At 35.3% G+C, this 13,299-nt stretch overlaps 1 protein-coding gene across 1 annotated transcript; it reads right to left on the reverse strand.

The window, feature by feature from the left end:
* Positions 1 to 2,729: 2,729 nt before the first annotated feature.
* LOC121406416 lies at positions 2,730 to 13,081 on the reverse strand. Its single transcript, XM_041597443.1, has 5 exons — positions 12,725 to 13,081; positions 8,453 to 8,829; positions 7,513 to 7,653; positions 4,399 to 5,733; positions 2,730 to 3,896 (listed from the first exon to the last, which is right to left on the reverse strand). The coding sequence occupies exons 2-5, from the start codon at positions 8,643 to 8,645 to the stop codon at positions 3,763 to 3,765; spliced, it is 1,803 nt and encodes a 600-aa protein (XP_041453377.1). The 5' UTR covers positions 8,646 to 8,829; positions 12,725 to 13,081; the 3' UTR covers positions 2,730 to 3,762.
* Positions 13,082 to 13,299: the final 218 nt, after the last annotated feature.

Genomic DNA, 13,299 nt, shown 5'->3' on the forward strand with positions numbered 1-13,299 from the left:
ATGATATGTTGGAGTCCAATTACTTTATCAGCGTTAGGGCGAGGAAACCCATACACCTGCCTGTTTTCTCACCCGACCGTACTCGAACGCCGCCGCGATAAATTGTCGCCTTTTTGCGCCTCACTTTCCCATACTTTCCAGACGCATCTCCAATATTTATACCGTTTTATGTTTCCCCTTTATCAGCACATTTTCACGTCTGAACACCTATCGAATTTTAAAATTAAGATATGATGAAAACGAGCACATTTCAAGAAGAAAAGCAGATAATAGCTGACCATAACATCAAGAGGAATGTGGAGTTAAAGGTCTGTATCTGAGCATGTAATCATTGGCGTAATGAGCCCCAAAAAATTCTTAAAAAGTAGCGAGCGATAGAAAATTTCGACATTTTTAAAACGAAAATCCAACTTTTTTGTCAAAGATTTTAGCATAATATTCTAAAAAATAATTTCACATTTTACCCTTTTCTCTTTTTTTCTTGGTCGTAAACAAATTGGAGAGGGGCAAGCGCCCCCAAATGAGTTTGACTTTGTTGAAATTTAAACGTTTAGTATGTTTGTGGTGTCGCGACAAAATAAAATATATATTCATATATCCGGTTGCTTGCACGTTGTGTAAAGAAAAGGAAGAGAATTCGCATATTTATTTTTTGGCGTTTATTTTTCTATTGTGGATATCGTGGGAGACGTGCGCCAATTTAGAATTGGAAAGATTTTTGTGTACTGTGAAAGAAAAAGGAAAATAGAAAATAAACGTGTAAAGAAACACTATAAAGCATTTAAACACAAGCATAATCATAATTATATTCAACCCCTTCCCGTTGCTAGAGATGACTATTTCCATTTCAATATTATTTTTCTCCATGAAGTCTCCTGTTTATTTGCATTTCGAAACAATATTCCCACTGCGAAATGAATGATCCAATTTCGATAACAAATCTCGAGTGTCGCTTGCATCATATCTTTAACCAACTTGACACCGTATAAGGTGTCTCGATTTATTAGAAAAACTTCTTCGCGCCTTCATAAGGTCACAACCCATAGTGTATTTTATGAACAAAATCTTGAACTGTAACTTATTCTATATCTTTAAAGAAAATGGGTACGAAATAATAACTACTATGAGTGGGCGCAAGGTGTATAATGACACAACAAAGTTCCACTTTCTAACTAATATAAAACTTTCAGAGGAGAGTAGTAACGGTATAAAAGGTCAGTAATTGCGTCATTAGACGCATCACTTGAAATATAACCATGGACCAACACATGCATCTGAGTTGAGACGCGATAGGTTCAAAATAAGCATCTTTCAAAATAAAGAATTGACTAGAAGTTTTATCTCATTAAAACGTTATAGAAAATCAAAGAGTAATGAAAAATGAAAATACGGTAGGATATAACAAAGTATAAAACAAACGAAATAACAACCCCCCCCCCCCCTGTCTACAATAATTCAGTTATATTCTCCTGAATTGTGGTGTTATTACTGTGACATAAATTTAACAAGTAAAAGGGAAAGTATAGTCATTAAAGCCATGGTATTATTATCATGGCATCCGGAAAATTGGAATCAGAAGCACAATATCTCAAATAAAAAAATGCACTTCATTATATAAACTAAACATCAGTCATGGTGTCTTTTCTTCTAAGTTCTTCCTCATTGTGCCAAACCAATATATTTTCTAAATTTTCTCCTACAGGAAACACTATGAGAGATTGATTTGCTCCCATGAATGGTGACCAAAGAAGTACACACATAGGACATACATAAATCACCAGAGAACACAATTTTAATATTATTATTATTATAAAGTCTTTTTTATCCAGGGTAGCCTCATCAGTGACGTACACTGTTCTCCCAGAGGGCCCTGCTACATTTAAACACATACAAAAGAAAAAACAGAAGACAACAAATTAGAACGATACAAACAGAATAAAGTTTAGCAAATTGTGTCTTAAATTCTAGAATAAGATCTTCGGTTTCTCCAATAAGATGAAATATTGCAAGGTTGTCGCCCTTCTTACTGTAGATGGTATATTATTCCACAGAATTGAACCGTGTACTGAAATCCTTTTCTTTCCTTTCTCTGTTTTACACTTTTGTGATTGGGTGAACATTTAGGAAAAGTAAGAGAAAATAATGAGATACATTATGTGTGAGTAGGCATACGATCTTATAAATGGTTCCTGAAAATCTCACCCCCCCCCCCTGACGACAACTCCTCCAGGGAGAAATCCCTTCTGACATCTCCCATGATGGACAGTCTCCCTGGAAGGTAACTCTCCCCCAGAGGACAGCATCCCTGGAGGACCACTCCTCCTCAGGACATTCTCCCTCGGACGAAGGTTTCCCATCGGACAGGTACCCCGAGGACAGCTCCCAAGGGGGGTGGGGAGTGAAATTGTTTACTAATGGTTTATCCCCATAGGTTACACTCTAATTTGCAGCTTAATTGCTAATAATTCATGAAAACCCTTTGTTACAAATTTTGAGCCAAATTACACATTTCAAGATCATTGTAGAACCGCGCCGGTAGAGGGGACCCGTCCTCCGGGTGAGATGTCTTCCGGGGGGGGCTTTCCCCCAAAGCTTTTTCCCCGGGGATTTTTCCTACTTGTTTCTGAAAAGTGTTCGGGTTCTTCCCGATTGTATATTGAAAAAGGCTTTTTTTTATGGGTCATATATTCTGGCGAGAACTAGTCTTGTTTAGGGGACAGATTTCCGGTTCTACATAAAAATGCATGCATGCTTTTCCGAAACAATTTAGTCAACCTATTAGTAAAAGCCCAAAAAGGCCCATACAATCAATTCACATTAACTGCAAAATAACAATTAGTCAACAATGGCTGCAACCATAGGTCCATGCTGCAACTAAGTGTCTTTGATTCTTTGTTGATTATCGTATTAAAGGGAATTGTTCATCGGTCGGTACCAAAACTGAACATGGATAATTGTCTCGTAATATAAACAGTCAGTATCACAGGTCTGAATTCCAACCGGGTCCATTATAAATACCAATAGAAGATATACGTTGGTTCTGATGGTTTTTAATGGACCAACGGCTTTGGTAAAATTTTACCATATTCATGAAGATTTACAAAACAACAATATGAAATATATGATATACACAATGGCTTTTTATTAACACGAATTCCGTTACTGATGTCTTAGTTCTTCGAAGATGTTACTCATTTTCAACTTTAAACAAATGTGGAAATGTAATTTTCTCAAAATAGACGATGTAGTTAGTGAGATATCACATCGTCGAATCCCATCATTTACATGGTCATTAGCTAATAAAAGCATTCGATATTTAACAAACTCTAAAAAAAACTTCTTAAAGTATTTTTAGTGGATCTTTCCACCACAATATTATCTTAATTTCAGGGATTTTTATTACCATTATTGTATTCATTGTTGTAATTCGATCAGATTCTGGATCACAGTCATGATCAATTTGACTAGAATTGGATTAGTAGAAATAGACTCGATGCTCTAAACAGATTAGGAATCAATCATTCGTTCTGGGTGAGATTTCCTCCAGTTTTAATGTAGATATCATAAAGTATAAACAAAGCTCTCATAATGACCCCTTCCAAAAAGTAAAATAGGTAAATTAATGATTAGATAGATAATAAACAAATAAATTTAATAGTTTATCAATTATTTACAGGTAGATAGCTCAGATGATCGCACCATTATTATATTACCCCTGAGAATCTCTAAAGGTTTTGATTTGAAGACAAATAATAGGAACTATCAACTCGGTGCTGCTCGACTCTCCCTCCAGACCATGAAAGCAACCACAACTAATAGAAGAGCCTTGATGATTTCCAGGCCACCAAATACTAGAAACACCTTCTCGTAAGAATCTGCGACGTCAGAGAGCTTTCCTGCAAGTCATGAAAGTAAAGAAAATGGCACACTGAATTTTGACAATTTTGTTTTTATGTTTGCTGTGAAACAGAAATATCAACAGGATGGAAGTATATAGAAACATAAAGATAACTGGACTCATTATATTGATGTAACGAGAAGATAAAATCAATAAAAATAGATGAAGATATTTGGAAAAAAATATATATATATACAGTATAGGTTGCCTTCTTTTTGAATTACCTAGTTTATCTTTGGTTGAAACCAATTTCCTAGAACTCTATCAAACCTCTTGATTTCATATCGTAAAGGATAATTATGAGATTTAAAAGGGTGACAATTAGTATAGACGCTGAATTGTAGGCCTATTGGCAACATTACTAATTTTTGTAACTATACATGGGCAGATATTTGAAAACAGAGTGTTAACACCATCTTCTTAGGAAAACATATTTTGTAGATTTTATGTTATTTTTACAGAATTAAGAGCTGATTTAAAACAGTTAAATTTATATTTACCTGCTAAATAACCTCCAAGTGGCTCTCCAACGCCGTATGAGAGTGACACGAGGCCTATTGCGTTAGCGAATCTGTCCCTTGGAACAACTTCCTTGACACATATAGCTACAAGAGGTATCAAAGCGCCGCTGCAGAGTCCACTGAAGAACGCATCAACACAGAGTACTGGTAAGGTCTGCAGCAATGGATCTATCGCGAACGTGATGGCATTGACAATAGACAGCAGAATGGAGAGCTGGACACCAGTCAAGAGTCGTTTGTCTACAATGGGCCCTTGGACAATTCGACCGATTAGGTTTCCAACCCCTCCTACTGAGGATAGGAAGACCGCACTCTCTATTGGGATGCCTTTCCCGACAGCGTGGGGTACTAGGAAGATCATCCAACCAACATGGACGGAAGTCAGAAGGATGAACGAAAGCTGCAGGATAATCAAAGCCGGTGCGTCCCTCATGAGTTCGAGGTCCAAGAACCGGACGACACACATGGCGGCAGATTTGCAAGAGCTCAAGAACCTACTGCAGCAAGATCGATCGGTAAGTCCATCTCTTTCTTTCAGTCTCTCATGGCTGCTAACGTGCTCTGACTCTTCTGAGACGTAACTTAGCTTTCTGAAATCGTATGCCCAGTGTTCATTGCCGTAGTATTTACCGCGACTATCAGAACAGAGAGGTTGTTTGTCATTACAGTTGACCGCATCGTTCCCGTACCCATGATACGATTTACGCTTCTCATGTTCGCCGCGGAGATTTTTCTCATTCCCAACAAGAGATCTGTAACTCGAGAGCTGAGGCTTAATGAACTCACCATCGGACAGTATCGCAGTGTCTTCCTCGTCACAAGATTTGAACTTTCTCATCAGAAAAGAATTCCTGATCGCAGCTTTGGGAGCGTTCGAAGACAGATTCATGCAGCTTCCATACTTAGCCACATTGGATTGCTGGTACGGAAGTTCCTCTGATTTACCGTTTGGCCATACTGAAGAGCCCAAAGGCTTGACTTCCTTTATGTTACAGGCGTCCTTCTTGAATTGTGCTTTCTTGCTCTGAATGTCATCTGGACCAGTCGTTTTCTTTCTCCGCCAGTGTCCATACACATGTTCCGGTTCCCGAGTGACCACAGCCGTAATCATCATGTGGAAGTTGATGGCACCCAACAGGAAGAGGGCGCCTTTCCAACCGTAAGTATGGGCAAGGTTCTCCGTGACGACTGGTAGTACAATCATACCAACGGCGGGACCGGTCTGGGCAACACCATAAGCCAATGCAAATCGCTCGACGAAATGCTTGTTAAGGGCCATGATGGTAGGTAGACACATCAATGAGTATCCAAGTCCTGCGACCAAAATTATGGAGGAAAAAAATTCAAAAAACAAGGTATAGTAGATAATTGAAAACCACATTGGGCTGAACATGAGAAACCCATATCATGATTCATGAAATTATACATGAGTAAAGGCTAGCTTCCAACAATTTGTATTAAATATTAATTATAGCCATAAAGAAGCATCATCTAGAACTTCATATAAAATATTATATTATATAAATGATTGCTTGGAATAAATATCACGTTTAGGGTATCATCATCATTATGGTAGATGGTGTTTAAGGTGTTCGTAGTACAGAGAACACTTTGCAACCATGCTTAACTTAAAGGTTAAGCCCAGCCCAGCTAAATGCTGACTTTATTCGATAGAGAACTATCAAATATAAAACCTGAAAATTTCATCAAAATCGGATGTAAAATACGAAAGTCATGACATTTTAAAGTGGGAGTGAACTGTGTATGGTCTCTCATTGACTGTGGGTTATAAATACATAGTCTTGAAATATACGTTTTCAGATATCTACTAATACTACAGAGAATAAATTGACCTATAATTGTATTTGTATAGAGAAACAACTAAAATGTTTTGAGAGGAAAAGTAATTGTTTTGCTACTTGGTAACGGTAACGTTATAAATTTATTGAGTAGTTAATTAAGAGAAAATAAATGAATTGAAATAAATAAATTAAGAGAAAATAAATGAATCGAATTGAATTGAATTGAATTGAATTAGCCTGTTGTCATTCAAGTGGGTCTATATTACTAGACCACACTAGCATTATGGGTCAGGAAACTGACCAGGTATGAGTAGTTGAGGACTCGAGACAGAGCTATTGGTTCGTATTCGCTTTAAAATTTTTCGCTTATTTTTCACAAATATGCACAACTTAGTGAATGGCAAATGAGAGAGTTGATGATGTTCCTCATTCACAATTCTTTTTTATTGTTTGAATTATGCAATATTTTAATTTTTTCAGATTTGACAATAATGACCAATTTGACTGAACCACAGAATGATAAAACAGTGATAGTTTCAGTGTTCAAGGAGGAATAAAACTTTGTTTCACGTGAAAATGTGAAGAAAATAAAAATATTTCATATTGCATGTAATGAAATACAAAAGAAATAGTGAGTGGGAGATGTCATCACTTTCTTCATTTGCATACCAACCAGGATGTGAATATAAATATTTTGTGAAATTAACATGATTAAGCGAATTCTTAAATTATCATAACTTTCTTAGTTTACATCCAATTTTGATGAAATTTTCAGTGTTATAATAATAATAGGCGTTTATATAGCGCCATCTATCTAGAAATATTCTATTCCGAGGCGCACAAGAAAAGAAAGAATGAGAAAGTTTGGATGAGTGTCAAAGTGCCAATAACTAATACTGTTAGAAAAGATAAGATTTTAGTTTATGGTTGTTTAATTTTTCTCCTTTCTTAAAATTAAAGCTTTTGTTTGGAAGGACCTGTCCTGTAATAGATGGGGAGTTTTTGATATCGCGATTAGTAATTTAGAGGACGGTAAAGCTGAGAATGATACGAACTCTTAAAGCAAACAATCCATCTGCTCGTGAAGGCTCCTCTTTAAGTTTTTCTTTACATTATTCACAGATTTGTGTTTTACCATCCATTTTGTTCTTATTTCTGAGGCAAATCACTGGAGAAATCTACGTCTCTTGATGATTTCTTGAATGTTGTTGTTCATAATTTCCATGTATTGCAAACACCTTCATTACCATCATTATCATTCTTTTAGTGTCCCCCAATTATTGTCACTGACCCGTAAATATGAGAGCAGCAAGAAGATGACTGCCATCTGTTGCAAAGGAGGCGAGGGTTATAGATAGAGCTGCTATTAAGGTGCCTATCACCATCACCCAACGGCTCTGTGTCCATCTGTATAACGCACTTGTCAATGGACCTGTACGGCATATTAATAAACCATTTATAGAATTATCATACTATAGAACATATACACAATATATATTATATTATGCAATAGTTATGTTTGACAAAGTTTGACCAGTTGCAGGATAGCAGAAAGAGTGGTGGTTTCAAAGGTGAAAACGACCGCCAAAGACAAGTGAGCATTCTGATTGGTTGAAATTTCGTTCAGTTTCGGTTTTTTTCGGAGTTGCATTCGATCACAACTCTTTGTGTAGCCGGTCCCCGATCCATGTAATCTGAAGTTAAGTGAATTGTAGTATATACAGTACATTCATTATTTTCTACGATACACAAATTTAAATTGTGGTTACAATAGTTGACCTCTAATCTGAGCTAGCTACGATAGAGTTTCAAGCGATGGTCTGAATTTGTGAATAAGTTTTAAAAGTAGTTAATCATAATAATTATCTATTTTCGAATATATTTGTAACTTATCGCATATTGGTAATCGATCGACAAACTCACAGGCCTAATAGTGTAATAAAAAAATAAAACATCTATTGCGGATTTTTGTAATACATCTCGCTGTATCTTATAAATTTATGTATACTGAAAAAATCATGTCTCATAATTCGGGCTCAATTAGTTCAGAAAACATGACATGACCCAATGATCTACTCAAACGATTTAAGATTTTGCGCCGATACAATCAAAATCTTTCTCGTCCACCGCCTCTATCTAATTTTGCCTTCCATTGCCCTCCTATTTTCTGAATCCTTGTTAATGCCTACCTATTAATCTTATCCTTGCATAGTTTAAGTCAAGTCACTCACCCAAACCAAATGTAAGTCCATGGCAGAGTCCAAATGCCAGCCCAACCTTTCCCGACGATGCATTAAGATGCGTCACGACATCGGGCAGGAGAACGCCAAAGCTCTTCACCGTCCCGACCTCAATAAAACCGCTGATGAACCGACCGACGACCACGATCCAACCATACTTGCATTCTCTAAAAAGTGATCCCATAATCGAAACTCTCTCACTGGAGTAAATACCAGGAGTAAATATGCTGATGAGTTTCACCAACGAGATGTCAGAAGCAACTTGTTATAACACGTTTATTTTCCTTTGTATTTTTAAAAGAAAATAGACTTATTTCCCCTCAAGAAAACTGCTGGCGCTTATGTTATAGTTCGGTTGATCGTTGTATCTGAGAATGAAAATATATAGGGAAATTCATGAAGGTAGTTCGGAGTGTTAAAAGTGTGCCATTAAAATCAATATAACTCTGCTACATGACATGCCCAAAACTTTCATACACTTCAAACATCTTAAGCCAATATTTGAAATTATTTTTTATTCCCGGTAAATGCCACCAAGAGGTGAATATGAATTGAAAAAATAGAACCCCTGAAGAGCGCCATATTCACATCGGACTTTTCTCTCCCAATACAGGCGCTAACATATCGGTCAGTAAGTGTGAACCATAAAGTAACAGTTTCTAAAAAGAAGCCCTTTTAATATTACTTTGTATCGTATTTGGATGGAAATAATATAATGAATTGAATTGATTTGAATTGAATTGAATCGAAATTAATTGAAACACATTTCATAAGCAAGATTTTATATGCGAATAAATCCACGAAATATTTTCCCCAGATCTGAAGTTTTCATGGTCCATACTTATAATTCTGGATGTAACGAGCTGGTTATGATTATACAAAGGTAAGAGTTCGACCATAATTATATATGATATAGCACCCGTTCATTAGATTTTACACCCCATCCCCCCAAAAAAATATAATATATATACATATAAATAATAATAATAATAATGCTTCAAATTTTTTTGGTCAGTCAAGACGAGGACTACTGATAGAATTTCTTTAACACAGCATGTCCTTCTCAGTAACCTTCAAAATTATGACCGACGGACATGATCAATGGAGGTAAAATTTTATCCAGAACTACAATTACAAATGGAGCGGTGATATGATACTAGTAAGCGTTTCATTTGTGTATTGAATGTTATTTTTAAGTCATCATTTTCTTTCAACTAGATTAGTTTCTCGAACAAGATAAATATCTTTCATAAAGGATATTCATTTCACATCTAAGTACAATACAATAATTCATTTTTCAAAAAGAAATCGACTTTGTACAATGTTATAAGATAAATCTATCTGTTACTTAACAACATATTTTGATCTGAACACGAAAAGATATTCAACCATACTTTAAATGCTATAGGACTTCTGATAATAGAAACACAACATATTTATTTATGGCTGCAGCTGGTTAATGCCTCCCTGCACCCGATTTCGATAAAAATCAAGCTTCTAAACATTATGAAGGTATATTCAAAATGTCACTTCAAAGAATGGATAAGGCTCCTGAGAGCAATTCACAAATTCTCTGATCACTGAGATGGAAAAATCTGATTCACGGATAATTGAAGATGTAGGGAAACGAAGAGCAGCAGAGCAGATGATCGACATGCAGTGATCATGGTATTATAGGCATTGACAGGGAAGGTAGATATTACAACTGCCATGATCACTATATTATGAATGATGTTCTGAATATTATTTTATATGAAGATTTATTGTACAATTTTGGCATATTATGAATAACAAAAATAATAAAATAATGATTTATGTTCTGGACATCTTGTTTATTCACAGTTATGGTATTGAAAGCATGCTACATGTAATCATTTTGCCTTATTTTCTGTAGAATATGTATTTGAATTTGAATATGAATAAAAATTTGAATTTGAAATAATCATCTGCCTTTATGAATTTGTATGTTAAATCATATAACAATTTGACGAATATATAAGCCCTATTAATATTTATAAATCACTGCTGTATATAGATTCGAGCAGCGAACCTTTTGTTCAGTTCAGAGGATGGCCTTGCGTGTCGCCCCCCCCCCCCCTTGATATAGCGTGACGTCACATTTGTACCCCTGTAGTCATTAAAATGGCAGGCTTCTAACTTAAGATAAGAATAGTTATCGTTGTTGTTGATGATGATGATGATGATGATGATGATGATGATGATGACGATGATGACGATGATGATGATGATGATGATGATTATGATGATGAAGATAATTTTGATTATTTTTATTGGATTATTTTGCTACATAAATAAAGTTTGTATAAAACATAGATCTATATTTGTTGAAGATATACATAACAAACCAGAATATGATGATTATGTTTTTTTTAATGATTCATTGACAATGTATACAATACATTTCAAATAATGATTTACAGTCAAATTATTTGAACAATTCCAATATCAAGGAGGAGGATTTCCATCAGAAGTAAATTACTTCAAAAAAAAAACTTTAAGAGAACTCATGAAATTCAAGAATTCATTTATAGATCAGAATTCTTTAAAGAAAACCAAAAAAAGACTCATTCAAAAAATAGGATGATGAAGATGACAGAAACAGTGATGAAGATTTGGGCGATGATGATGATGGTCGAGATGATGGCCGTGATGCTGATTATGAAAATATTGATGATCATGATTATCACTAATGGAGAATGATTTTAGGTTAAGAACCAGAGCATTTGACACTGACATAATGGCTTCAAAATATTCTGGTAAGAACAAACAAGTGAAGGAGGACACCTTTTGTTAGGCGTAAGGTTCTTCTTAATTGTAAAATTGTGTAAAAGGTGAACTACAATAATAATGCAATGATATCAATACTTTTATTCAATACAATTGTCAGTTTCATCATCCCCCATTGATGTTTACTTCAATAGTCGATTGAACACATTCATTTCGTTTTATGTTATTTTTTTTCAATCTGAATATCATCACCACTTATAATCCCAAAGCACATTTTCAGTCTCTTTTCATGTTCTATGTTCTCCCTAACCACCAGAACGGTGAGTGTTTTAAGCCCCCCCCCCCCCATGACATTTCTTTTTAAATAAACATTCATAATCATGGATTGTCCAAGGGCCTCGACAGGATACTTTAAAAGGGGAAGACCATTTTTCTCATTTGAATTATTATTATTTTTACCCTCTAATTTTTCTCGTTCTTCCTTCATTTTCATCCTCTTTTTCCTTTTCATTTTTTTTTAAATACTTTAATTGTCATAGGGGTGGTGTCCCCTTCCGCCCTGTGAATTATCTACGTGCTCATAATCGTATTTTTCAAGATAATATAATTATATTATATTAGTGTTTAGTCGGAAGTAATAATAATAATGTTTTATTTACCCAGCGTAGTCACTTCAGTTAGGAAACTGCACTACCAGCGGGCCATGTATACTGTAACAAAATATACTATATTGGAGCCTCATGGATTAAAACTTATTTGCACTGACTTATCATTATTGAAAAACCGATGGTCCTTTTCGTGAATTTTTACATCACGGTTACTTTATATCTAACGTATTTTCAAATTTATAATGAATTAAATAAAAGGATATGAAATGAAAACAAATAACAACACTATTCATCATGACCATGTCCTCTTTTCTACCTTCTTGATGGAAATTTATTCACTCCCGTCCACTTTAATACAAATATAAAACGGAAAGTGATTTAGGACGAATTTCAAAGGGTTAAAGTGTTATATTGCAAAACTAATTGTGAATTCTTCCCCGGCTTTGTTCTACCTATATTTATTTAGATCTCTATCATGTATAGGGCTTTCTCTCATTGGTATTTGATTATTCCTTGCAAGATGAGCTGAAAAACTGAAAAAGAAAAAAAACTATTATCCATTTCCCAAAAAATTCCCCCAAGATATTTCAATAGTTGGTCATCTTTGTTTAAGATCTACTCTGAGAGCGTTTCAGGACAAATAGTTTTTGGTAGATAAAAGATATTTCAAATTTTAGTTTCTATTTTCATGTGTGTGCTTTTTCCAATCTATTTAGAGAGCTAAAATAGGCATACATGACGAAATTTTAATTTTGATAACACGAAAGTAAAACATGTAAAGAATAAAGTAAGACCTCTAGAGACTGAAATTTTGTGAGATTAGAGATATTCGACACACTATTATTGATTACGGCCTCTCGGGTCAATTTGTAAAACGGTTTGATAAAAATCAAAGAAAAATACGAACCTTATCAGCATAGTCCTCTGGCTATCACATGCAGAAAATAAACTGACCAGCGAATCAATCCAATATCGGAACTTCTTAGAAATCGTTCTTCGTAATCCCAATTCTGATATCATGGATACTGTAGATCAGAAGTGGACCAAAAACTCATTCATACATTGGCCACTCATCCAAGCCAAGATATAATCATTGATCCTCGTTTCGACTCGATCCGCTTAATATCTCATGATACGTCATTCACCATGGCAACGCACAAACCTCAGTTGTACTCCTTCCAGTGAAGTCGATTTTAGCGCAAAAGTTACAATGGGAAAATTGCAGACTGCGTTACAACTTACAAGGCAGACAACTAACGATCAGTGTAACCAATCGCGATCACAGTATCGGATGAATAGAAGACATATGGCTGCAGAATGGTAGCACTTTTGACTAGCACTCGTTTCTCGAGTAAACTTTCCCTTATCTGACACATTCAATACCCCCACGAATGCCGAAAGCGGGGGCGGTGGAATGAAAGATTGAAACTGCCCCATCGCGGGTAAAATCATGTTCCCCTCTACATATATTTCTTTTTCTAT

This window comes from Lytechinus variegatus, chromosome 1, assembly GCF_018143015.1.
Source record: "Lytechinus variegatus isolate NC3 chromosome 1, Lvar_3.0, whole genome shotgun sequence".
Lineage (NCBI taxonomy): Eukaryota > Metazoa > Echinodermata > Echinoidea > Temnopleuroida > Toxopneustidae > Lytechinus > Lytechinus variegatus.

What these genes read in the sequence shown, in the direction of transcription:
- LOC121406416 (XM_041597443.1), bottom strand. Translation starts at nt 8,645, where the DNA reads ATGGGATCACTTTTTAGAGAATGCAAGTATGGTTGGATCGTGGTCGTC. An exon ending in TGGACTTACATTTGGTTTGG is followed by an intron (nt 7,654 to 8,452) that starts GTGAGTGACTTG and finishes TATGCCGTACAG; the next exon opens with GTCCATTGACAAGTGCGTTA. An exon ending in TGCTGCTCTCATATTTACGG is followed by an intron (nt 5,734 to 7,512) that starts GTCAGTGACAAT and finishes TTTTGGTCGCAG; the next exon opens with GACTTGGATACTCATTGATG.